At 42.4% G+C, this 25,924-nt stretch overlaps 1 protein-coding gene and 1 non-coding gene across 2 annotated transcripts in view; one reads left to right on the forward strand and one right to left on the reverse strand.

The window, feature by feature from the left end:
- AGBL1 (AGBL carboxypeptidase 1) overlaps nucleotides 1-25,924 on the forward strand; it is a 692,160-nt gene that overhangs the window by 213,018 nt on the left and 453,218 nt on the right. The window contains exon 17 of the mRNA XM_069559284.1: nucleotides 6,896-7,049. Coding sequence (XP_069415385.1) covers nucleotides 6,896-7,049 — 154 coding nt within the window. The remainder of the gene's footprint in view (nucleotides 1-6,895; nucleotides 7,050-25,924) is intronic.
- LOC138424060 (U6 spliceosomal RNA) lies at nucleotides 19,274-19,380 on the reverse strand. Its single transcript, XR_011250629.1, has one exon. It is a non-coding gene; the product is annotated as a U6 spliceosomal RNA (small nuclear RNA).

Below are 25,924 nucleotides of genomic sequence, written 5' to 3' on the forward strand. Positions count from 1 at the left end.
CACACTTAGCTATTTACATAGAGCCTTTGTAACTAGTGTGTGCACAGTGTGTGTGCGTGCACAATCAGCTAGCCTCCTTGTCTTCTTTGGGGTATGAGACTACCTCCCAATCCCCACTGCAGGTGCTTCACAACAATACCTGGTATTCATCATCACTTGACAATGATAGGAAGATGAAGCACAAAGGTTTGGTCAGATATATGGGCCTTAGGTGAATTCTTTTGAACCTGAGGTAGCCATGGTCCTTATAATTCCTTTTCTTAGTATTGTGTCAAATGCTGGCTCTCAGAAATACCACCTGTTTCTAAGACAGACCGAAGATATTGCTTACCTTGGTGTGGTAGACAGAATAATGCCCCCAGCCCAAGATGTTCATTTGCTAATCCCTGAAATCTTCAACGAAGCTGCTTTATATGGCACAAAGGACTTTGTAGATGTGATTAAGTTAAACCTCTGGAGATGGGGAGATTATGTCAGACAATTAGATTGGGTCCAATGTAATCACCAGGTTTCCCTGGTGGCTCAGACGGTAAAGCGTCTGCCTGCAATGCGGGAGACCTAGGTTCGATTCCTGGGTCTGGAAGAGGGTCCTTAAACATGGACCACTGAGGCAGAAGGGTCCGAGTCAGGGAAGGAGATTTGACCGTGGAAACTGAGGTAGGAATGTTGTGGTTGCTTCCTTTGAATGTAAGAGGAGAACACCATGGGACAAAGAATGTAGCTGCCCTCGAGAAGCTAGAAAAGGCAAGGAAGTTACTTTCTAGAACTTCCATGGGAGGTGCAGTCCTGCCAACACCTTGATTTTTGCACAGTAAAACCCATTTTGGGCTTTTGACCTCCAGAACTGTAATACAATACATTTGTATTATTTCCAACCAGGAAATGTGTGGCAATGTGTTACAGAAGTGATAGGAAATTAACATATTTGATAAGGCAGAATGTGGCAAGAGTCTTGATAGTGTCTCAAAGGAGGAAGGGCAAACCTGAGGTATTTATTAAGATTTTACAGTTTTGTTAAGTTCTGGTATGTTAATGTAGGGCTTGATTAACACTGGGTAAAGATCATGATAAAATGCTTTTAGACTGGTGGATGCTGTAAGGCAAGAACCTTGAGGAGAGGGATTGTCGAGTCTTAGTTGCGGTATTCTGGGTCTTCACTGTGTCGGGCATCATTTTTGTTGTGGCTCATGGATTCTCTAGTCATGGCCCACAGGCTTAGCTGCTCTAAAGCATGTAGGGTCTTAGCTCCCAGACCAGGGAGAGGGCCTGTGTCGTCTGCCTTGCCAGGCAGATTCTTAACCACTGGACCACCAGGGAAGTCCCCAGTTGATATTTTCTATTGAAGAGTTGTTGAGATGTTCCTGAAAAATGATCAATTTATGAAAAGTAAATTAATTTGTAATTTCTATTTTCCCAGGGTAGTGTTTCCTAAGGCAGTAAACTTCAGTTGATGCAGACAGAGAGTAATAAATTCATATTAATCCAGGCAGTAGTCTGTGTGGAGGCAGATGATTCAGGATCCCAGTTGCAAGGAGGATGCGATTCAGGGTCAAATTTTCAGGTATCCGTGAAGCTAGAGGAAAGGCCACAGAATCATTGGTCATCTTTTCTTTTCTTGGGACTTTTTCTTTTTCCTTGTAAGTCTGACATTTATTCAATAGAGTACAAGTGGAAGTTAGTCCCTTCCTGCCCAGATGCTAGGATTTCTACCTAATTTAGAAAATTCTGTTTCTTACTTATTGGTTTTGTATTGCTGCCATAACAAATTATCACAAATTTTGTAGCTTGAACAATTAAAAAAAAATCTTACAGCTCTTATGGTGAGAAGTTCAATATGGGTAAAAATCACTGGGCAAAAATCAACGTGAAAAGATACATGCATCCCAATGTTCATTGCAGCATTGTTTATAATAGCAAAGACATGGAAGCAACCTAAATGGCAATCAACAGAGGAACAGATAAAGAATATGTGATACATATACACAATGGAATACTACTCAGCCATTAAAAAGAATAAATAATGCCATTAGCAGCAACATGGATGGACTTAGAGACTGTCATACTGAGCGAAGTCAGAGAAGGACAACCATTGTATGACCTCACTTATATGTGGAATCTAAAAAGAAATGATACAAATGAACATAGAGGACAGAAACAAACTCATAGACTTAGAGAATGAACTTATGGTTGCCAGGCAGAAGGGATGATTAGGGCATTTGGGATGGACACCTACACACTGCTGAATTTAAAATGGATAACCAGCAAGGACCTATTGTCTAGCACAAGGAACTCTGACCAGTGTTATGTGCCAACCTGGATGGGAGGGGCGTTTGAGGGAGAAAGGACACATGTCTGTGTATGGCTGAGTCTCTCTAGTGTTCACAACCTTTGCTGAAACTATCACAACATTGTTAATTGGCTATACTGCAATGCAAAATAAAAAGCTTTTTTTAAATAATCAATGTTCAGTTCAGCTCAGTCACTCAGTCATGTCCGATTCTTTGTGACCCCAGGTCTCCCTGTTCATCACCAACTGCCGAAGTCTACCCAAACCCATGTCCACTGAGTCGGTGATGCCATCCAACCATCTCATCCTCTATCGTCCCCTTCTCCTCCTGCCCTCAACCTTTTGCAGCATCAGAGTCTTTTCAAATGAGTCAGCTCTTCACATCACGTGGCCAAAGCATTGGAGTTTCAGCTGTAACATCAGTCCTTCCAATGAACACTCAGGACTGATGTCCTTTAGGATGGACTGGTCTCCTTTAGGATGCATTGGCTGAATCTCCTTGCAGTACAAGGGACTCTCAAGAGTCTTCTCCAACACCACAGTTCAAAAGCATCTATTCTTCAGCACTCAGCTTTCTTTATAGTCCAACTCTCACATCCATCCATGACTACTGGAAAAACCATAGCCTTGACTAGACGGATCTTTGTTGGCAAAGCTTTTTACTGTGCTGTCTAGGTTGGTCATAACTTTCCTTCCAAGGAGTAAGTGTCTTTTAATTTCATGGCTGCAGTCACCATTTGCAGTGATTTTGGAGCCCCCCAAAATTGTCTGACACTAATGTTTCCACTGTTTCCCCATCTATTTCCCATGAAGTGATGGGACCAGATGCTATGATCTTAGTTTTCTGAATGTTGAGTTTTAAGCCAACTTTTTCACTCTCCTCTTTCACTTTCATCAAGAGGCTCTTTAGTTCTTCACTTTCTGCCATAAAGGTGGTGTCATCTGCATATCTGAGGTTACTGATGTTTCTCCCGGCAATCTTGATTCCAGCTAGTGCTTCTTCCAGCCTAGCGTTTCTCATGATGTACTCTGCATAGAAGTTAAATAAGCAGGGTGACAATATACAGCATTGACGTACTCCTTTTCCTATTTGGAACCAGTCTGTTGTTCCATGTCCAGTTGATTCCTGACCTGCATATAGGTTTCTCAAGAGGCAGTTCAGGTGGTCTGGTATTCCCATCTCTTTCAGAATTTTCCACAGTTTATTGTGATCCACACAGTCAAAGGCTTAGTCAATAAAGCAGAAATAGATGTTTTTCTGGAACTCTCCTGCTTTTTCGATGATCCAGTGAATTTCAATAAATTCACCTGGAATGGGTGAATTTAACTCAGATGACCATTATATCTAATACTGTGGGCAGGAATCCCTTAGGAGAAATGGAGTAGCCATCATAGTCAACAAAAGAGTTTGAAATGCAGTACTTGGATGCAGTCTCAAAAGTGACAGAATGATCTCTATTCATTTCCAAGGCAAACCATTCAATATCACGGTAATCCAAGTCTATGCCCCAACCAGTAACACTGAAGAAGCTGAAGTTGAACAGTTCTATGAAGAGCTACAAGACCTTCTAGAACTAACACCCAAAAAAGATGTCCTTTTCATTATAGCGGACTGGAATGCAAAAGTAGGAAGTCAAGAAACACCTGGAGTAATGCAGGGGCCACTCCACAGAAAGAGAGAGGCAGTGGAACTTCCCTCAGCAGAGCTGAGGGGTCCCAAGGAAAAGTGAGCCTGCTGTCTGCCAACCCAGCCCCTCAGCGAGCGAGAGACAATAAGACGCGACAGGGGTTCTGTCTAAGCAGTTCCGCTTTATTGTCGTAAGCTCCTGGTTTATATAGGCAAGCAGGGGGGTTTTGCGAGGGACTTTCCATAGTTCTACCAATCAAGTTAAAGGTCAGATTACCACGTGCTTACATCATGACAGGGGTCTATGGTGATCACGTGTTGTCCACGAGCATGGAAATCAAGAGAGCCAATCAAAAATTTTGACAAACAACTTTAGCTGCGCCCTCATCTCTTCCGCCAGGCACCATCTTAGCTCTAAACCGCAAAGCTAGCCCTTCTTTTTAAGGTTTCCCATTTAGGGCCCCACAGAGTAACAGGCAAATTTGGCCTTGGAGTATAGAATGAAGCAGGGAAAAGGCTAATAGAGTTCTGCCGAGAGAACACACTGGTCATAGCAAATGCCCTCTTCTAACAACACAAGAGAAGACTCTACACACGGACATCACCAGATGGTCAACACCAAAATCAGATTGATTATATTCTTTGCAGCCAAAGGTGAAGAAGCTCTGTACAGTCAGCAAAAACAAGACCAGGAGCTGACTGTGGCTCAGATCATGAACTCCTTAAAGCCAAATTCAGACTTAAATTGAAGAAAGTGGAGAAAACCACTAGACAATTCAGGTATGACCTAAATCAAATCCCTTATGACTATACAGTGGAAGTGAGAAATAGATTTATGGAACTAGATCTGATAGACAGAGTGCCTGATGAACTATGGGCGGAGGTTTGTGACATTGTACAGGAGACAGGGATCAAGACCATCCCCAAGAAAAAGAAATGCAAAAAAGCAAAATGGATGTCTGAGGAGGCCTTACAAATAGCTGTGAAAAGAAGAGAAGTGAAAAGCAAAGGAGAAAAGGAAAGATATACCCATTTGAATGCAGAGTTCCAAAGAGTAGCAAGGAGAGATGAGAAAGCGTTCCTCAGCGATCAGTGCAAAGAAATAGAGGAAAACAATAGAATGGGAGAGACTAGAGATCTCTTCAAGAAAATTAGAGATACCAAGGGAACATTTCATGCAAAGATGGGCTCGGTAAAGGACAGAAATGGTATGGACCTAACAGAAGCAGAAGATATTAAGAAGAGGTGGCAAGAATACACAGGAGAACTGTACAAAAAAGATCTTCATGACCCAGATAATCATGATAGTATGATCACTCACCTAGAGCCAGATATCCTGGAATGTGAAGTCAGGTGGACCTTAGAAAGCATCACTATGAACAAAGCTAGTGGAGGTGATAGAATTCCAGTTGAGCTGTTTCAAATCCTAAAAGATGATGCTGCACTCAATATGCCAGCAAATTTGGAAAACTCAGCAGTGGCCACAGGACTGGAAAAGATCAATTTTCATTCCAATCCCAAAGAAAGGCAATGCCAAAGAATGCTCCAACTACCGCACAATTGCACTCATCTCACACGCTAGTAAAGTAATGCTCAAAATTCTCCAAGCCAGGCTTCAGCAATACGAAGTTCACTTCCAGATGCTCAAGTTGGTTTTAGAAAAGCCAGAGGAACCAGAGATGAAAAAAATCAATGTATTGGATCTGTATTCCTTCTGGAGGATAGTGGAAGAGAATCCATTTCCTTCCCTTTGCTGGCTTTTAGAAGACACCACATTCTTCAGCTTTTGACCTCTTTCCTCCATCTTCAAAGCCAGCATGGAAGCCTGAGTTCTTTGCATGTGGTACTGGTCCTTTGTGGCTGGGGAAAGTTCTCTGCTTTTAAGCATTTGTGATTTATATATTAATAGTTTGGCCCCAACTGGTTAATGCAGGATCATCTACCCATCTCAAATAGACTTAAATCTTAAATATATCTGCAAAGTCCCTTTTGCCATGTAAGGTAACATATTGTCAGGGTCTGCAGTTTGGGGCATGGACATCCTTTGTCGTTTCATCGCTAGGTTGTGTCTGACTCTTCATGACCCTGTGGTCTGTAGTCCGCCAGGCTCCTCTGTCCTTGGGATTTCCCAGGCAAGAATACTGGAGTGGGTTGCCATTTCTTTCTCCAGGGAATTTTCACAGCCTAGAGATTGAACCCACATCTCCTGCATTGGCATGTGGATTCTTTACCACTGAGACACCAGGGAAGCCCAGATGTAGGGTATGGTAGGGAAAATCATTTGTTACCAGTTAGTTTTCTTCACTTAACATTTTCCCTGGATTGGTTGCTTTCTATTTTCCTTCCATATGCTCCCAGCCCTCCTTGTATTGCTTAAATCTAGTCATGTGCACCACTGAAGCTCAGTCTCATGTTCCCAAGCATTTTGCGTGTACTTAGTCTTTGTGATAACCGCGTTCTTTGCATGTCACTCTCAGGGGAAGAGTGCTGTATGCCCCTCCTCTTTTGCTGCAGTGCAGCTTGAAATCAGATACTCTGTTGTGCAGACACAGGCAGGAATGATGTATCCTGTTCAGCCTCAGTGAACTTCTTCCAGGGAGCAGGAACAGTCCTGCTTCTAAATGACTTAATGCCCTGTGTCAGGCAGGTCTGTTGGTTTTAGTTGCTAAGTCCTCTCCAACTTTTTTGTGACTCCATGGACCATAGCCTGCCAGGCTCCTCTGTCCATGGGATTTCCCAGCCTGGAATACTGAAGTGGGTTGCCATTGCCTTCTCCAGGGGATTTTCCCAACCCAGAGACTGAACCTACATCTCCTGCATTGGGAGGCAGATTCTTTACCTCTGAGCCTGTCGGACAGATTAGGTTAACAAAAATATTTCTAAACTACCAGGAGTTCGAGGAATATAAGTTTTGTTGCTGCTTTCACCTATTGTTATTATCAAAAATCTTAAAATACACTTTTCTTTCATTTATGCCCCAGACTCACCTTGACATTCTGGGAAAAAGTGTGAACCGCAAGCAGGTCTACTTCCGACAGGAGGTTCTCTGCCAGACACTAGGAGGGAATTCCTGTCCTTTGGTGACCATCACGGCCATGCCGGAGTCTGACCGTCCTGACCACCTGGAGCAGTTCCGTGAGTAATCACATACCTTCTTTGAAGATTTGCTGGTGATGGTGGTCTGGGAGGTCCTCTTAGTCTTGGAAGCCCTCTGTCCCTTTGAGGTCAGAAATTCCATAAAGGGTTGGGTACTGGTGTACATTTGTAGAAATACACCCCAACTCTTCTTGCTTTGTTTTGTTGGTCAGTTGCTAAGTCGTGTCCAACTCTTTGTGACCCCTTGGACTGCAACACACCAGGTTTCCTGTCCTTCACTATCCCCTAGAGTTTGCTCAAACTCTTGTCCACTGAGTCTGAGATGCCATCCAACCATCTCGTCCTCTGTCATCCCGTTTCCTTCTGCCCTCAGTCTTTCTCAGCATCAGGGTCTTTTCCAATAAGTCAGCTCTTCACATCAGGTGGCCAAAGTATTGGAGCTTAAATATCAGTGTTGCTCTGTTATCACAGGGAGAAGAAAATTAATTGCATATTGTCAGAGAGATGAAATGACTTATTGAAATTGAGAGCAGTTTAAAACTGACAGTCAGTTCTCCTAAAACAGAACTGGAACCGGAAAATGAATCAACATTTTCTGACCTCTAATCCAGGGACTTTTCTCACCATGCTCAGCTGTTATACTACCCTCATGGTCAGTCACAGTTCGGAAATTAAAGAAGCTGAGTCTTGGAGAGCTGGCTGAATAAGTCCCTGAATGACCTGGATACAGTTTGGATCTGAAGAACTAAAAGTGTGGAGGAGGCTCTAGCCACGAGTTGTAAAACCAAACCAAAGCACACAGACACACACAGAGATGTACATGAGCAGACACACACAGCACCCATTTCATGCTAGAATCCTGAGCACAAATGTGATTTTCTTTGTAACCCACCAGCTTTTAAAGTTGGCTCCTCCTGGCATAGTTTTCAACCTCAGACAAAGGCAAGGAAAATCAAGCAGAATGAGGCATGCTTTGCAATATGGAAAAGTTTGGGAAATGAAAGAAAAGGCTGGGGAATAAAAATCTAGCTAATTTATCCCCTAAAGAGGCAGCCTTAGCTGATGAAGTGCTAACTGCATTCAGGTGAATCTTTGGTGAATAGGAAATGTAATTTCTCACACCCCATCAGCATCTGACAATGAATGCCTAACTGTCTGGCTAATCAACAACCGATTATCCCATCTGAATTAATAAGGCCATAACATGCTTTAATGAATAATAAGGGATTTTCTAAAAGTTCTCGGATGTGGTTCATGCATTTAAGAGCGGTTTCTCTAACAGTTACCACCTTCTTCCCTTGCAGATGAGCAGTTCGTGGAAGTTAGAGACAGTAATCCTTCCAGGCAACCTTCAGAGAGCAATTATTTATTTAAGAAAGTGGATCTATGCATGCCTGCATTTTGCAGGCTCAGTTTCTAAATAGGAGCTGAGCGGTACCCAATGTGTAATTATAACATAGAGTTGCCTCTGCTCTTGCATCTTTATTTACACTGACAATGGTACTTTCGTTGATATTATAACCACAGAGATCATTCTCCCTTTAAGGAAAGGACTTGAAACACAGTACTTGCTTGCTCAGTCGCTGCAATTATGTCCAACTCCTTGAGACGCTATGGACTAGAGCCCACCAGGCTCTTCTGTCTATGGAATTCTCCAGGCAAGAATACTGGAGTGGGTTGCTGTTTCCTGCTCCAGGGGATCTTCCTGACCCAGGGACCAAACCCGTGTCTCTTATGCCTCCTGCATTGGCAGGCTGGTTCTTTACCATTTATGCCACTGACACACAGTGAAAGCTCCTAAAAAATTTGACACTTCCAAATAGTTCAGTGAAAAAAAAGAGAAAATATTTCTTATCGCACGTTCATATGAATCAATGGAGGCTCATTTCTGCTTGGGATCTAAGGTTGGTAATAATACATGTATACTATTGTTGGGGGGTGGGGATGGCTGGAAGCAGGACCTTGGTCCTCAGCTTCTTTAAAGAAATGATTCAATAGAGAGTGATATTGTGAAACAGATAAATTGTTTATCAAAATCAAAGTACACATGGAGGAAATGGCAACCCACTCCAGTATTCTTTTTTTTTTTAAACTTTTTATTTTTAGTTTATTTTACTTTATAATACTGTATTGGTTTTGCCATACATTGACATGAATCCACCACGGGTGTACATGCGATCCCAAACATGAACCCCTCTCCCACCTCCCTCCCCACAACATCCCTCTGGGTCATCCCCGTGCACCAGCCCCAAGCATGCTGTATCCTGCATCTGACATAGACTGGTGATTCGATTCTTACATGATAGTATACATGTTTCAATGACATTCTCCCAAATCATCCCACCCGCTCCCTCTCCCTCTGAGTCCAAAAGTCCGCTATACACATCTGTGTCTTTTTTGCTGTCTTGCATAATTATTAAATTTTTTTTATTGAAGGATAATTGTTTTACAGAAGTTTGTTGTTTTCTGTCAAACCTCAATGTGAATCAGCCATAGGTGTACATATATTCCCCCTCCCTTTTGAAAACCCCTCCCATATCCCTCCCCATCCCATCCCCTCTAGGTTGATACAGAGCCTCTAGGTTGATACAGGTTGTTGTTTGAGTTTCCTGAGCCATACAGCAAATTCCTGTTGGCTATCTATATTACATATGGTAATGTAAGTTTCCGTGTTACTCTCTCCATACATCTCACCCTCTCCTCCCCTCTCCCCGTGTCCATAAGGCTATTTTCTCTGTCTGTTTCTTCATTGCTGCCCTGTAAATAAATTCTTCAGTACCATTTTTCTAGATTCTGCATATGTATATTAGAATATGATATTTATTTATTTTTCTCTTTCTGGCTCACTTCACTTTGTATAATAGGTTCTAAGTTCATCTGCCTCATCAGAACTGACTCAAATGCATTCCTTTTCGTGGCTCAGTAATATTCCATTGTGCATATGTACCGCAGCTTCTTTATCCATCCGTCGATGGACATCTAGGCTGCTTCCATGTTCTAGCTTTTGTGACTAGTGCTGCAGTGAACAGTGGGATCCATGTGTCTTCTTCAATTTTGGTTTCCTTAGGGTATATGACTAGGAATGGGATTCCTGGGTCATATGGTGGTTTTATTCCTAGTTTTTTAAGGAATCTCCATACTATCTCCCACAGTGGCTCTATCAATTTACATTCCCACCAACAGTGCAAGAGCGTTCCCTTTTCTCCACACCCTCTACAGCTTTTATTGTTTGTGGACTTTTTGATGATGGCCATTCTGACCCACGGGAGGTGATATCTCATTGTGGTTTTGATTTGCATTTCTCTAATAATGAGTGATGCTGAGCATCATTTCATGTGCTTTTGTACATCAAAGGAAACTACAAGCAAGGTGAAAAGACAGCCTTCAGAATGGGAGAAGATACTAGCAAATGAAATAACTGACAAGGGATTAATTTCCAAAATATACAAGTGCTCCAATATTCTTGCCTGGGAAATCCCATGGACAGAGGAGCCTGGTGGGGCTCCTCATGGGGTCACAAAGAGCTGGACACAGTTGAATGATCAAGTACATAGCACGCATGGAAGAGCACACGGGTGAATTCTCAGAGTGAACTGCTCCCAATAAGAATGGCTTAGTTCGCTTACATGGGGGCAGTCTTCTGTGTTGGTCTCTAGCCGGTAATCTTGCTTGTAATATTTGGCCTGACTCAGGGTCCTTCCTGGTGGCACATGCATCTCTCAACCAAGATGGATTCCAGCGTGAAAGTTTCTGGGGAACTTGGCAAGACATATGAAAAAAATATGGTCACTTTGTCTTTCACCCAATCAGGGCCGATGCTCCTGTTGCTATTTTGTCTCAAAGTGTCCACAGGAGACTGGATGCAGCTGCTCAGCCTGGTGCCCAAATATCTCCTGCATCACTCTCATGTATCTTTATAGTTTTCTCTCTTAAACATGTGCTAGCATGTCAGCTGTTGTTCATCTCAAGATGGGCAGGTGGTGAGAAGACCCAGAAATGAATGATGTTCATCTTCTTTGGGGCATCATTGACTTGGAAGTGACAATCACTGAGCTGAGTCCTGAGAGAAAAGACCCACGGGGGCTGTCTTTACAGGCGTGTCAAGTGGGCATTTGCACAGATCCCATGCTTAGAAGGGCCTCGAACTTTGTTTAATGCTCTTCAGTCACCAACTTGAAAATCCCAAGAAAAAAGTTCTGAAAGGGGCTTTGCATTTTCTCTGAGTTTATTTGAATTTATTTATTTAGCTATGTTGGGTCGTTGCATCTTGCAGGGTCTTCGTTGCCTCTTGCAGGGTCTTCATTGCATCTCGCAGGGTCTTTGTTGCATTTTGTTGTGGTGCTTGTGCTCAGTGGTTGTGGCATGTGGGCTTAGTTGTCCCATGCGATGTGGGATTTTAGTTACTTGACCAGGGACCGAACCCACGTCCCTGGCACTAGAATGCAGATTCTTAATGACTGGACCAGCAGGGGAGTCCCTGTATTTTCATTGTGCAATGGACCCTCGTGTTGAGCAGTTGGTCCCAGGCCTAATCTAAGTTCATATAGCTGAAAAATGAAAAGGCTAGTGTACAAATGAGGTAAGTGGGGCTCAGGGAAGTTAAATGTCAGTCAATGGTGGTGCCTGATTTCTGATTTTCTTTTTCTGACTCCTGGGTGCATATGCACAATAAATGCGCTAACATAGTCATCAGAACCGGTGTTCAACGTCACCATTCAGGCTCCACTCTGATCCAGAACTTCCTCTTTCCCCTCTTCTATGTCCTTACACTACTGGAAGCTAATTTAGTTGTTAAAGCAACTTACACTAAATTGACCACAGGTAAATGCATTATCCTCTTCCTGCTCACAGTGAATTTTATTTTCCTCTCCTCACCCAATGTAAACATTTTCATGGTGCATGTTTCAGGCACTGTGGCAGGAAGGAAAGAAGGAAGGAAGATTCAGAACCCTCCAGACCCTTCAGATCCCAGCACAGAGGTGAGATTGCATGACCTGAGCCTCAGTGCTGGATTCATAGTCTCAGATGGGTTTCAGAAACAATTTGTTTAGCAGCCTTCAATATATACATGAGCACAGGTCTTTACTGTAAAGAGAAAAATATGGACATCACCTACTCTCCAAAACACAATACCATGCCTGTAAATCAGAAATAAAACAACTTCCTTTGAACTGCAGTGTGTCGCATTGTTTTAGGACAAGAAAGTAGCCAATGAGCCAGTAGCTCTAGACTCTTCCTGCCTGCAGGCTCCAATATTCTTATCTGCTTCCTCCCTCCCTGGGTCACCAGCTTCAGTCTGCAGTTGGATTTAAATGTGATGTGGCTGGTTTCAGATTCAGTGGTGGCCTCTCATCCCTCATCAGGAGATTTGGGGCACTAAAAGACTTTCTTTCCACTGAGCAGGATTATCACTTCAGTCTTATTTTAGAAGTTCAAGAAATGAGAGCATGGGGGCCCAGGGAGCAAACACCCCTCCACTGGAGACTTGTTCCCTGACAGTCTGACCTAAAGCCCTAGACCAGGGGCTTGTTGAGAGCAATTTATTGGTTGTTTTTAATTCTTTCTTGACTCTGGGCCTCCAGAGAGTCTTTCCTGGAAGGATTCATTTTCTTTGATTTATTTTTCAAAAGCATTTTTTAAAAAAAGACATTTTCCTGGAAACATTTAGCCTTACTTTCCTGATAAATATAGTTTTGGTCAGTAGTAGCCAGATTTAGGAGACCTAAGTTCAATCCCTGGGTCAAGAAGATCTCCTGGAGATGGAAATGGCAACCCACTCCAGTATTTTTATCTGAGAAGTCCTATGGACAGAGGAGCCTGGTGGGCTACAGTCCATGGGGTCAGAAAGAGTCAGACGCAACTTAGTAACTGAACAAATAGCTGGATTTGCCTGGTGTATGTTTTATCTCTCTCCTGAGAATTGAGGGTGAGTGACTTCTCACAATGGTCCCAAGAGAGGCTCATTTTAGACCTGGAGATCTAAGCCTCAGAGCCAAAATGCTGGCAAGTTCGCAAGAGCAGAGTCACTGTCCACCCTTTCAGTGGGACAGTGAACAGGGAAGTTCTCCGAGAAATTCTCGTTGAGGCCGTATGGAAGAGACTAACTTGAAAAGAAATGGAGAATAAAAGGGAGCTGTTACAAAAAGGATAAATGACTCATTCTAGCATCAGAGACTCAGCGGATAAGGTATAGAGGAATTAGACAGTCTGGGCTCTTCTTAACTGGTAGGATTCCAGAGGTCAAAGGAAGCCTGGATGTTTGGGATGTGTAGAGCAGAGAGTCAGTGAAGAGTGAACAGAGTCTAAGAGGGTGGGTTAAAGGCTCTGACAGGCTGAAATAGAAGGCTTTGGATGAGCTGGTCTGGAGGTAGGTTTGGTAGGTAAGATCTATCCCAGACATGGATTTGGGTGCTTTCTGATACTACTCTCCATTGGTTAGTGATCTTCTGGCAGAATTACACTTCAGTTCAGTTCAGATCCTTCTACACGTTGTGTGTTAGCAGATATTCCAAAAGTTGAGAAGTCATATTTTTTTTTAGTTTTGTATGGTAAGTCCCCTACATATGAATGAGTTCCATTCTAAGAGCGTGTTCATAAGTCCAACAAAGTTAGCCTAGGTACCCAGCTAACATAGTCAGCTAAATAGTACCGTGAAAGTGACAGTGTTGGTCGCTCAGTCGCTCTTTGTGACCCCCATGGACTATAGCCACCGGGCTCCTCTGTCCATGGGATTCCCCAGGTAAGAATAGTGGAGTGGGTTGCCGTTTCCTACTTTGGGGGATCTTCCTGACCCAAGGATTGAATCCAGATCTCCCGCATCTCCTGCATTGGCAGGCAGATCCTTTACCATCTGAGCCACCAGGAAAGTCCAAAGATACTGGAGTGAGTAGCCATTCTCTCCTCCAGGGATCTTCTCAGACTCAGGTCTCCTGCATTGCAGGCAGATTCTTTACAATCTGAGCCACCAGGGAAGCCCATAGAGTACTGCACTATAACACATTAAAAATGCTGTACGAATAATACATAGAATACAAACATAACCGATTAACAGTTTTAATCTTGAAAAGTACAGGAGTACCAGCTGCATAAGCATTACTTTTTTGCTTCCAGACGTCCTGGGCTTGACATACAGACACTGTACTAGTCTCCTCCAGGAGCCTCCCAGGTGGCGCTAGTGGTGAAGAACCTGCCTGCTAGCGAGGAGACATAAGAGACACTGGTTCGAGAGGTGGGTTGCCAGATCCCCTGGAGGAGAGCATGACACCCCCCCCCCACCCCGCCTCCCCGGGAATACTTGCCTGGAGAATTGCAGGGCAGAGGAGCCTGGCACGCGAAGGTCCACAGGGTCACAAAGAGTCAGACACGACTGAAGGGCCTTGGCACAGCACTGCAGTACTGTTCTCTACACAGTACAGCACAGTAAAGCACACAAAAACACAAACCCTGGTAAAGGAGGCACGCAGGTGACGACGTACGCCAGACGCCTGGACTGACTTGTGTGATTGGACATGTGAACCCACGCTCGCATCTTTTCAAAGTTCGCAACTTGAGTTCATATGTAGGGGACTTGACTGTGCTCTTCAGGAGCGGTGTGTGTTTGTGTGTGTGCATATGTGTGCTTTTTGAATTGGAACTGAGAGAAGATACTGCATTTAAGAAAACTAGAGAACAATTCAGAAGGTTAAAAAAAAGTCTCGGGGGAGGGGAGTGTTGTTTCCTGAAACCCCATTGAAAGTGGATGAAAAACCAGGAAGGGCAGTTGGTCTGCCTTTTCGAGGGCTTGGTCACTCCCCTGCCTGGCTTCCTACTCTTGCAGAAGGGCTGTCACTATCTCCCTTTTGCAGATGGCCAAGTTAAGCCTCACTAAGGGTATGCAACCAGCCTGAAGCCCCATGTTAAGAGGTTTCTCAGAGAGGAGACGCCAGGTCTCTACCCCACAGTTCCAGAATATCCCCCTCTTTAGGGTCTGCCCTCAGTGAGAAATTTCCCAGAAATGCACACAATCCACACACACTGCTTATTGAAGACCATCATCATTCTGTTAACTTTTCTATTTTCTCCACACTTCCCCCATCCCCTCACATTATTTTTTTCTTTTTTAAAGATTTTTATGATGTGGACCATTTTTAAAAATCTTTACTGAATTTGTTACGACATTGCTTCTGATTTATGTTTTGCTTTTTTGGCTGTGAGGCGTGTGGGATCTTGGTTCCCTCATCAGGGACTGAACATGTGCCCTCCTCTGCAGTGGCGTCTTAACCACTGGACCACTAGGGAAATCCCTCATGTTTTCAATGACCATTTCAGTCCAGGGAAAGTTGGGTTCCTTTTTAGTCTGGGGTTACATCTCTGTGATGGAAGCTTCATGGTTTTCTCAGGAATTCTCTTGATGATTCTTTTCCTCTTTGGATATCTCTCCATCCACGCCCCCGAGCCGTATTGTCTTGACTATCCTCAAGAAGAACCTGAGAGGGGGAACAAGTCTGTGAGAATTTCCCAAGGCAGAATGACATTCTCTTGTTAGGAGCTGTCATTCTCCAAGTGAACAGTGATTGCCTGACTCAGACTGGTGAGAAGACGAGAAACAACAGAGGTGAATGGAGGGGGCAGATCTGCTATTTCTGCCCTTGGCGACACCTCTACCTGGCATTTATTATAACCTGAAAGAGCAGAGTTTACCCTTCTGTGTCTGGAGGTGAGGTAATCTCACAGGTCTGCCATCGCCTCTGATGGCTCACATGCTCTTCTTTCCAGGGGGCCTGAGGTAGGGAACAAGAGGCTGTGTTTGCCGCTGTTAAAGAATACCTTTTTCTTGTTCTTTCTCTTAAAAATATTCATACAAGAGCAATGTTCTATTCAGCCTGCCATTATGCTAAAAGCTTTTCCTTGGAAGACAATAGCTGTTCTCAGGAAAAAAAAGATTTACACGAGGTCCCCAGGGTGTAATGAGCTACCACACAGCACCTGCCTCGGGTTGGGAGTTGTCACTTATAAGTGGTTTTAAATTAGAACGGAGTGGAAAAATACACAGTTACAGAATTCCCCTTTCGGCTTCTTTGCAAATCATTTTCCATCCTCTCTGGCCTTTGTCTCTTCCTGAGACACCTGATCAGGTATGAAGAACAGAACTTTCCAATGAGGGGAGTGTGAAGTGACAGTAACAGTCCAAGGAAAACAGAAGCCTGAAGTCTGTTTCGGTTTTGACCCCCACCCCTCCTGGAGGCACGTGAGGCTGAGCATTGCTAAGAGATCACTGAATTTTAGAGTTTCGGCAGACCGTGGAGTCCAGATTCCTCCATTGCTAGTGAGGGATTAGAGGTCAGATACATGAACTGACCATGTTGTTCTCCCAGCTAGTTGATGGCAGATGGGGTTTGAAACTTCAGACCTCTCGTCTCCTGATTAAATTAAGTGCTTTTCTTGCTCTCCTTTTTTTGGCGGGGGGGGTGGGGGGTGGGTAATGCATTGCTGTTGACAAATATTAGAACTAAACAAATGAACTACAAGAGTATGAAAAACTTCTCTGTATAGAAGTTTTTAATTAAAAAAAAGAAATACGAAATTGTAAACTTTTCTTGTCTTATAGCTTCCATCTTTTCAGGCAACCAGGGCTAGGAACCATGGTAGATATTAGGAAGATAGAGATGAATAGCACGTGATTCTAGTCTTTGAGACACTCTTGATAAGCATTGTGTTTGTGTGTATGTGTGTGGCTTATGTAAACAAGTCATTATGATACAGAAGTTATACAGTGCTTTTCAGTGGAAACACTGAACAGAGAGCCTTTTTCTTCTTGGTGGAATCAAAGGGGGACTGGTACCCAGGAGGGAAAGCTTTGTACATCTCACGGGCATGACGATCCTTTATTGACACACCTTTGTTTTTAAAGAAATCTCAGTGGGCAATCCCAAAACTATTTAAAGAACTGTTTAAATCTTTCTTGAGAAGACATGAAAAGGGGAATATATAAAATGCATGCAAACCATCGTAAATTCATCTTTTTTCATCTTTCTTACTGTTACCGATCTACACATACAAATAGAGGTTCACAATAATCCCACTGTTTTTCAATACAAAGCTTTAAAACTATGACATTTAGACCAGTGAAGTATCTCCTTTCTACTTCCCATTTTGGCCCAGTCACTCTAAGAAAAGGAAGATGAAGAATTCTTTCTCCTTCCAAGGCTGGTTGGAGGCAGTGGGGAAAACTACAAAATCTCACAATTGAATAGTTTTTCTTACTATACCCAATCCCATAGTTTATTCTTACAGAGTTTTTGCATAGTATATCATTTTGTCCGTATAGTTCCTTTGTTCTATAATGATAAACTGAGATTCAGTATCAGTGCCACTGGATCTGTGTCTTGAATTCAGACTATTGCATGCAGTGACATGGAGATGTGTCTTCTCAAGCAGGAAAATAGCTTTTGTAGAGACACGGAGGTCTAGAAATAATCGCTGTGAACATCTCAGGGTGCCAGAACTACAGGGATGGTGGATTGAGTATGGGATCAGAAAATAAGGTGGGAAAGGTAAATTGGGCTGAGTTTAAACATATACCTTATTTTCATATTAGTTTCTCCTGAAGGCAATGATGAACTAATAGGATGCTGTTAAAAGCAGAGAAAAGACAAGATCAGATTTGTTTTGGAGGAAGGTCTTGTGGCAGTAATGTAGGGGGTGCAGAAGGAAATGGCAACCTACTCCAGGATTCTTGCCTGGAAAATTCCACAGACAGAGGACCCTAGAGGGCTACAGTCCCTGGGTCGCAAAGAGTCAGACCCGACTGAGCACACGCAATGCAGGGGAAGTCTGGAGTGTGGCCATGGGGACATGACACCCAGCACAGAGAAGTTCGTGAGCGTTTAGACCCTAGATTGAGACTCACTGGGGTCCTAGTCTTGACTCTGCCATTTATTAGCGTCATGAGCTTGGAAAATAGGTTTCAACACTTCATGCCGAGGTTTCTCCACTTATAAATTGCAGATGACAACAGTACCTTCTTCACGGGTAATCTAAAGCTTGTGAAAGGACTTAGAACATGGTACACAGTATTCAGGAAAAAATAACAACTGTTAGTCTTCTACCTGGTTGATGAGATTCCCAAGGAAGATAAGTCTATGGAGATGGGAGGGGAGGGACTGAATTTAGGAGATATGTCTAAGTTAGGAGTGAGAGATCTTGGTGATTAACAGAGAATAGGGATAAAGAAGGAGTTGAACTATTTCTCCTTTGGGTGATGGGTGCAGTTTACTACCAATAGAAGAATGCTTGAGAGAGTAAGACTGTTGTGAATGGATATTGAGTTCAGTTTTGGAAATATTCATTTCCAGACGCCTGCAAATTATTTAACTCAGGTTAAACATGATTATAAAGCCATGCTATAAGATATAGTCTATTTCAGAGGGAAGTAAAACAAAGTTTGCATTACCTGAATAATTTTCTCAAGTAGCAAGGATACTATAAGTTGACTCTATGTGGCTTCTGAAGCAGAAGCACATGATGTATCTCATCAGAATCCATGCCAAAACTGTTAGATCCTGTAAATATGTTCATAGGATTTAACAATTTATATATTTTCAAGGTAGTTAACTGTTTACAGATTGTTTATATGTGATTAACTGTTCCTCACAATAGCTCTGTGAGGCAAAGAAAAAAAATTACATTTTTTTTCCCATTTTTAGCTGATAATATTGAGGCCCTAAAAAGTCATGTGGTTAGTAAGAGATGGAGCTCAAATTTATCCCCAAATGCTCTAGCTCCATAACCCTAATACCATATTCTATGACCTTTCAGCTCCTCAGTCATGAGAGAAAATCCTTTATCACTGAGCACAGTTCCCTGCATGTAAAAACACTTGTTTATACAGCAGGTAATACATTCCAGGCTTCTCCAATGTGCCTAGTACCTATGTAGTCCCATTAACATCAATAACCCTTGTAATTAAAAAAAAAAATCTGTACCACAAGTCCTTTAATTAATCATTGATTTATTTATTTTGTCTTTTTTTCTGTAAACTTTTTTTAAAACTAATTGAAGGATCATCGCTTTACAATACTGTGTTGGCTTCTGCCAGTAGGCATCAGCCGTAGACATACCTATGTCCCCTCCCTCGGCTCCCTCCCTCCCCTCTCCCACCCCATCTCAACGCCCTAGGTTGGCCCAGAGGCCTGGTTTGACTTCCCTGCGTCATACAGCACATTCCCACTGGCTGTCTTTTGACATATGGTAGTGTATATGTTTCCATGCTACTCTCTCCTTTCCAAAATAAGGAACGCTTCACGAATTTGTGTGTCAGCCTTGCACAGGGGCCATGCTAATCTCCTCGGTACTGTTTCAGTTTTAGTATATGTGCTGCTGAAGTGAGCACTAGAATTTATTTTTATTTTCTGCCATCGATACCATGAAATTCCATGTTAGAATAGAATAGCCCTTGTAACTTAAGTAAAATCTAAATCTTTCTGCCTCCGCAAAACCCTTCTCACCTGTATCTTACCCCTTAAGCACTCCATACCCTTCAGCCACACTCATCTTCTTTCTATTCCTCAAACACCACGACTAAATTATCTTCCCCAGGCCTCTGGATTTGCTGCTCCCTCTGAGTGGAAACCTTTACCTCTGTAGCTTGGCAAGATTGATTTCTTCTTGTCCTATATTATCCTTGCTCAGGTTGAGGAAACCTTCCTGGGTCACCATATGTAATGTTCTTTCACTCAGAACCTCATTATTACATGACCTTGTTCTATCCTCCTCACAGCCCCTATGGCTGAACTCCACATGGACACAGATTACACGCTGTATTTTTTCACTGTTGTATCTCTAGGGTCTAACAATTCCTGCAGAAAGCTGGTGCACACTCAATATTTATTGAACAAATACATGAAATCTTTGCATCTAATTTTCCTTCCACCCACAATGCAGGGACACCTCTTGAAAAGTTAACTTTTTCCTTAGGTATTTCATGGGTTACTCTCAGGTAGCCTCAGCTGCACTCATAAAGTAGCCGTTGGATATAGTCATCCTTGTGGCCACTCCATTCTTCCCTGATGCTCGGGCTTGTTTTGTTAGTTGTCAGCTGTCGTCAAAGCTGCTGAAAGGATTCTTGCTACTGCCATTGCTGGGTTTTCAGAGAGTTGCTTAATTCTGTGTAAAGTTGGGGGGATTAGCACCCTCTAAAACTCCCCAAAACAATGTTGCTTGGCACCAAAGCACCTTAAGTTTCCTCTGAAAGAAGCTCCTTCTTCATACATTGGACAGGGACAAGCTGGCAACCCATGTCTCCATTATTGAGATGTTTCTCTTTCTCAGAGTCCCTCACCTAAGACTTGGAAACTCATACTCCTCGCTTGTCCTCCAGCCTCACATCCTGAGGCTTCCCTGCCTGCAAGCACATATTCTCAAGGGTGGGTCGTGACCAACCTTCCAGTTCCCCAAATAATCAAACTCAGTTTACCAGGCTGCACTAACCACTCTGATTCATATATTTCATGGATGTCTTATAACATGACTGGCTTCCCAGGTGGTGCTAGTGGGTAAAGAATCCACTGCCAATGCAGGAGATGCAAGAAACCTGAGTTCGATCCCCTGGTCAGGAAGATCCCCTGGAGTAGGAAATGGCAACCCACTTCAGTATTCTTGCCTGGAAAATTCCATGGACAGAAGAGCCTGACGGGTTACAGTCCATGGGGTTGCAAACAGCTGGATGACTGAGCACATATGTACAACGTGACCATGAGTTTGTTATTAAAATCCTTTATTTTAATATAAAAGGACAATGCAGTTTATTATTTATGGACAATTGCGCTCATCTTACATGCTCGTAAAGTAATGCTCAAAATTCTCCAAGCCAGGCTTCAGCAATACGTGAACCGTGAACCTCCTGATGTTCAAGCTGGTTTTAGAAAAGGCAGAGGAACCAGAGATCAAATTGCCAACATCTGCTGGATCATGGAAAAAGCAAGAGAGTTCCAGAAAACATCTATTTCTGCTTTATTGACTATGCCAAAACCTTTGACTGTGCGGATCACAATAAACTGTGGAAAATTCTGAGAGAGATGGGAATAACAGACCACCTGACCTGCCTCTTGAGAAATCTGTATGCAGTTCAGGAAGCAACAGTTAGAACTGGACATGGAACAACAGACTGGTTCCAAATAGGAAAAGGAGTACGTCAAGGCTGTATATTGTCACCCTGCTTATTTAACTTCTATGCAGAGTACATCATGAGAAACGCTGGACTGGAAGAAACACAAGCTGGAATCAAGATTGCCGGGAGAAATATCAATAACCTGAGATATGCAGATGACACCACCCTTATAGCAGAAAGCGAAGAGGAGCTAAAGAGCCTTTTGATGAAAGTGAAAGAGGAGAGTGAAAAAGTTGGCTTAAAGCTCAACATTCAGAAAACGAAGATCATGGCATCTGGTCCCATCACTTTATGGGAAATAGATGGGGAAACAGTGGAAACAGTGTCAGACTTTATTTTTTTGGGCTCCAAATCACTGCAGATGGTGACTGCAGCCATGAAATTAAAAGACGCTTACTCCTTGGAAGAAAAGTTATGACCAACCTAGATAGCATATTCAAAAGCAGAGATATTACTTTGCCAACTAAGGTCCGTCTAGGCAAGGCTATGGTTTTTCCTGTGGTCATGTATGGATGTGAGAGTTGGACTGTGAAGAAGGCTGAGCACCAAAGAATTTGATGCTTTTGAACTGTGGTGTTGAAGACTCTTGAGTGTCCCTTGGACTGCAAGGAGATCCAACCAGTCCATTCTGAAGGAGATCAACCCTGGGACTTCTTTGGAAGGAATGATGGTAAAGCTGAGACTCCAGTACTTTGGCCACCTTATGTGAAAAGTTGACTCATTGGAAAAGACTCTGATGCTGGGAGGGATTGAGGGTAGGAGGAGAAGGGGACGACTGAGGATGAGATGGCTGGATGGCATCACTGACTCGATGGACGTGAGTTTGGGTGAACTCTGGCAGTTGGTGATGGACAGGGAGGCCTGGCGTGCTGCAATTCATGGGGTCTCAAAGAGTCGGACATGGCTGAGCGACTCAACTGAACTGAACTGATATATATATAGAAAAAGTATAAAACCATGCTGAAAAAAGATAAAATAGTGATTCTATCTGAAGAAGGTGGAGCATAAAGAGGAAAAAAATGAATATTTATTGGGGAGTTTGAATTTCTTAAAGGAAAAGAATTTTAAAGAAGATATGACAGAAAGTGTGAGCTTTTAAATCTAGAGGGGCAGGCACATGAGTGTCTGTCCTATTGTTCTTTTGTATCTCCAACTATATTTGTATTTCATATTTAAAATTTAAATTAAAATTTAAAATGTCAACATGTCATCCTTAATCAAAAAATAGATGAACTAGTATAAAATATGAAATTAATCACATATTTCTCATCTTATTATTCCCTAAGCAATTGCTTTTAACAGGTTCATGTTTTTCTTCAGTGCACACAAACAAACACACACACATACATACATATACACTCACACATAAACATATGAACTCATGCATACTGATTCCTGAAATTTAGACTGAATGAACTTTAAATTAGCCTTCCTGACAATTCTGTCCTGTGAAAGTCCAAATCTCTTCCCCATGCATTCCAGGATTGACAACCTCACTAAATTCTGTATTACCAATTATACTCCCACAAAAATGTAGGAGATTATTTTCCTCCAGGGCCCAGCCAACAATGGGTTTACCAGTCTTCTACATTTTCCTGTTGGTTAAAAAAATTAATCCCCTTCTCTCAAAATACCGTTTCAGTGTTTGGTTTTTTTTTTCATTTGAATCTCTTTGTGCATTATTCAAGTGATCCATATTTTTAAATGTTATTTATGTATCTTCCTATTAAATTACTCAATTTTAAGAGTCATTTGTCTATTGTTTTATTAGATGCTTTGTCTTTTCCTAAATGATGTAATAGGAGCTCTTTGTATATTAGAAATATTCTTCTTTGTTAAACATTGATTTATTTAGCAAAATTTATTAAGTATTGATCATTGTTTTAAGATAGGGCATCAAGTGGTTGATGTTTTCTCCTAGTCTGTCACTGCTTTTCAAATTTGTTAACATCCTTGGTTAGTTTTCATAGAGTCTAGTATAATCATCTTTTCCTTATACTTATGAAAGTAATGTGTTAGGGAAAAAATATGATTTTTAAAGACTATGGAAGTAAGACCCAGTGAGTGAAAAGCAACTTGTGCATGGTTGCATAGCTATTAAGTATAAAGCCAGAAATAGGAAACTGGGTCTTTTATAATAACAAAAATTGCTTTATTTTAAATGCAACACTTATAAAAGAATTCATGTAACATAAAGGTCTAGGTTAAGAACAATAAAATGGATACCCAGGGATATACTACCCATTTTAAGAAATGGAACATTACTCCATATTTTAATCCCTGTAATCCTTGTTTCTATGTGTGTGCTCAGCCATGTCTGACTATTTGTGACCCATGGACTATAGCCCACCAGGCTCCTCTGTCCATGTGATTTCCCAGGCCAGAAACACTGGAGTGAGGTGCCATCCCTTTCCCCAGGGGATCTTCTTGACCCGGGAATTGAATTTGCTTCTCCTTCATTGTCAGATGAATTCTTTAATAGTGTGACACCAGGGAAGCCCCTTGTTCCTATGACCTCACAATTTCTTCATTTGAGTAACTATCATCCTGGATTTGTGTGTTAAATGGTCTCTTGCTCTTCTTTATATATGAAAATCACATTTAGATATCTATAAACAACCTACTGGGAGAAATATCAATAACCTCAGATATGCAGATGACTCCACCCTTATGGCAGAAAGTGAAGAGGAACTAAAAAGCCTCTTGATGAAAGTGAAAGAGGAGAGTGAAAAAGTTGGCTTAAAGCTCAACATTCAGAAAACGAAGATCATGGCATCCGGTCCCATCACTTCATGGGAAACAGATGGGGAAACAGTGGGAACAGTGTCAGACTTTATTTTGGGGGGCTCCAAAATCACTGCAGATGGTGACTGCAGCCATGAAATTCAAAGATGCTTACTCCTTGGAAGAAAAGTTATGACCAACCTAGATAGCATATTCAAAAGCAGAGACATTACTTTGCCAACAAAGGTCCATCTAGTCAAGGCTATGGTTTTTCCAGTGGTCATGTATGGATGTGAGAGTTGGACTGTGAAGAAAGCCGAGCACCAAAGAATTGATGCTTTTGAACTGTGGTGTTGGAGAAGACTCTTGAGAGTCCCTTGGACTGCAAGGAGATACAACCAGTCCATTCTGAAGAAGATCAACCCTGGGATTTCTTTGGAAGGAATGATGCTAAAGCTGAGACTCCAGTACTTTGGCCACCTCATGCAAAGAGTTGACTCATTGGAAAAGACTCTGATGCTGGGAGGGATTGGGGGCAGGAGGAGAAGGGGATGACAGAGGATGAGATGGTTGGATGGCATCACTGACTCGATGGACGTGAGTTTGAGTAAACTCCGGGAGTTGGTGATGGACAGGGAGGCCTGGCGTGCTGCAGTTCATGGGGTCGCAAAGAGTCAGACATGACTGAGCGATTGAGCTGAACTGAACTGAAACAACCTACTGTCAAGTCTGGTATTTGGGGCTTTAGGTAAATGGGAACATACTGTGTATGCATATCTTGTGTTATAATGGGCTTATTTTGTTAATAACACTTGAGACTGAACCATATAACATGTTGGAACTGCATCTGAGCCATTCATTTTCACTACTGTATAATACTCCCAGGTATCAGTTTACATCTATTCATCCATTTTATTGTTGATGGCTAATGAAATATTTACAATTTTGTTTTGTTTGCTATTACATACAGAATATGTATACAAATAGAGCCTCTTGATGAGGGTGAAAGAGGAGAGTGAAAAATCTGGTTAAAACTCACTATTAAATAAACCAAGATCATGGCATCCAATCTTATCTCTTCCTGGCTAATAGAAGGGGAAAAAGTGAAAGCAGTGACAGATTTCATTTTCTTGGGCCGCAAAATCACTGTGGACGGTGACAGCAGCCATAGAATTAAAAGACACTTGCTCCGTGGAAGGTTAGCTATGACAAACATAGTGCACGCCTGCTAAATTGCTTCAGTCCTGTCCAACTCTTTGTGCCCCTATGGATTGTAGCCCACCAGGATCCTCTCTCTATGGGATTCTCCAGGCAGGAATACTGGAATAGGCTGCCATGCCTTCCTCCAGGGGATATTCCTGACCCGGGGATCAAACCCACGTCTCCTGTGGCTCCTTCACTGCAGACAGATTTTTACTGCTGAGCCACTGGGAAACCCATGATAAATCTAGGCAGCATATGAAATTTACAAAGCAGAGACATCACTTTGCTGACAAATGTCTGAATAGTCAAAGCTATGGTTTTTCCAGTAGTCATGTACAGATGTGAGAGTTGGATCGTAAAGAAGGCTGAGAGCCAAAGAATTGATGCTTTCAAATTATGGTGCTGGAGAAGACTCTTGAGAGTCCCTTGGACAGCAAGGAGATCAAACCAGTCAATCCTAAAGGAAATCAACCCTGGATATTCACTGGGAGGACTGATGCTGAAGCTGAAGTTCTAATACTTTGGCCACCTGATGTGAAGAGCCAGTTCATTGAAAAAGACCCTGATGCTGGGAAAGGTTGAGGGCAAGAGGAGAAGGGGTTGACAGAGAATGAGATGGTTGGATGGCATCACCAAGTCAATGGATATGAATTTGAGCAAACTCTGGAAGATATTGAAGGACAAGGAAGCCTGGCATGCTGCAGTTCATGGGATTGCACAGAGTGGGACACAACTTAGTGACTGAACAACAATAGCAACAATTTAGGGTTTTGTTTCTGATTGCCCTTAAGATATTCTCACTAACTTAGGTTTTCAGCAGTTTGACTATCATCTATATAGG

Source organism: Ovis canadensis, chromosome 18, assembly GCF_042477335.2.
Source record: "Ovis canadensis isolate MfBH-ARS-UI-01 breed Bighorn chromosome 18, ARS-UI_OviCan_v2, whole genome shotgun sequence".
NCBI lineage: Eukaryota > Metazoa > Chordata > Mammalia > Artiodactyla > Bovidae > Ovis > Ovis canadensis.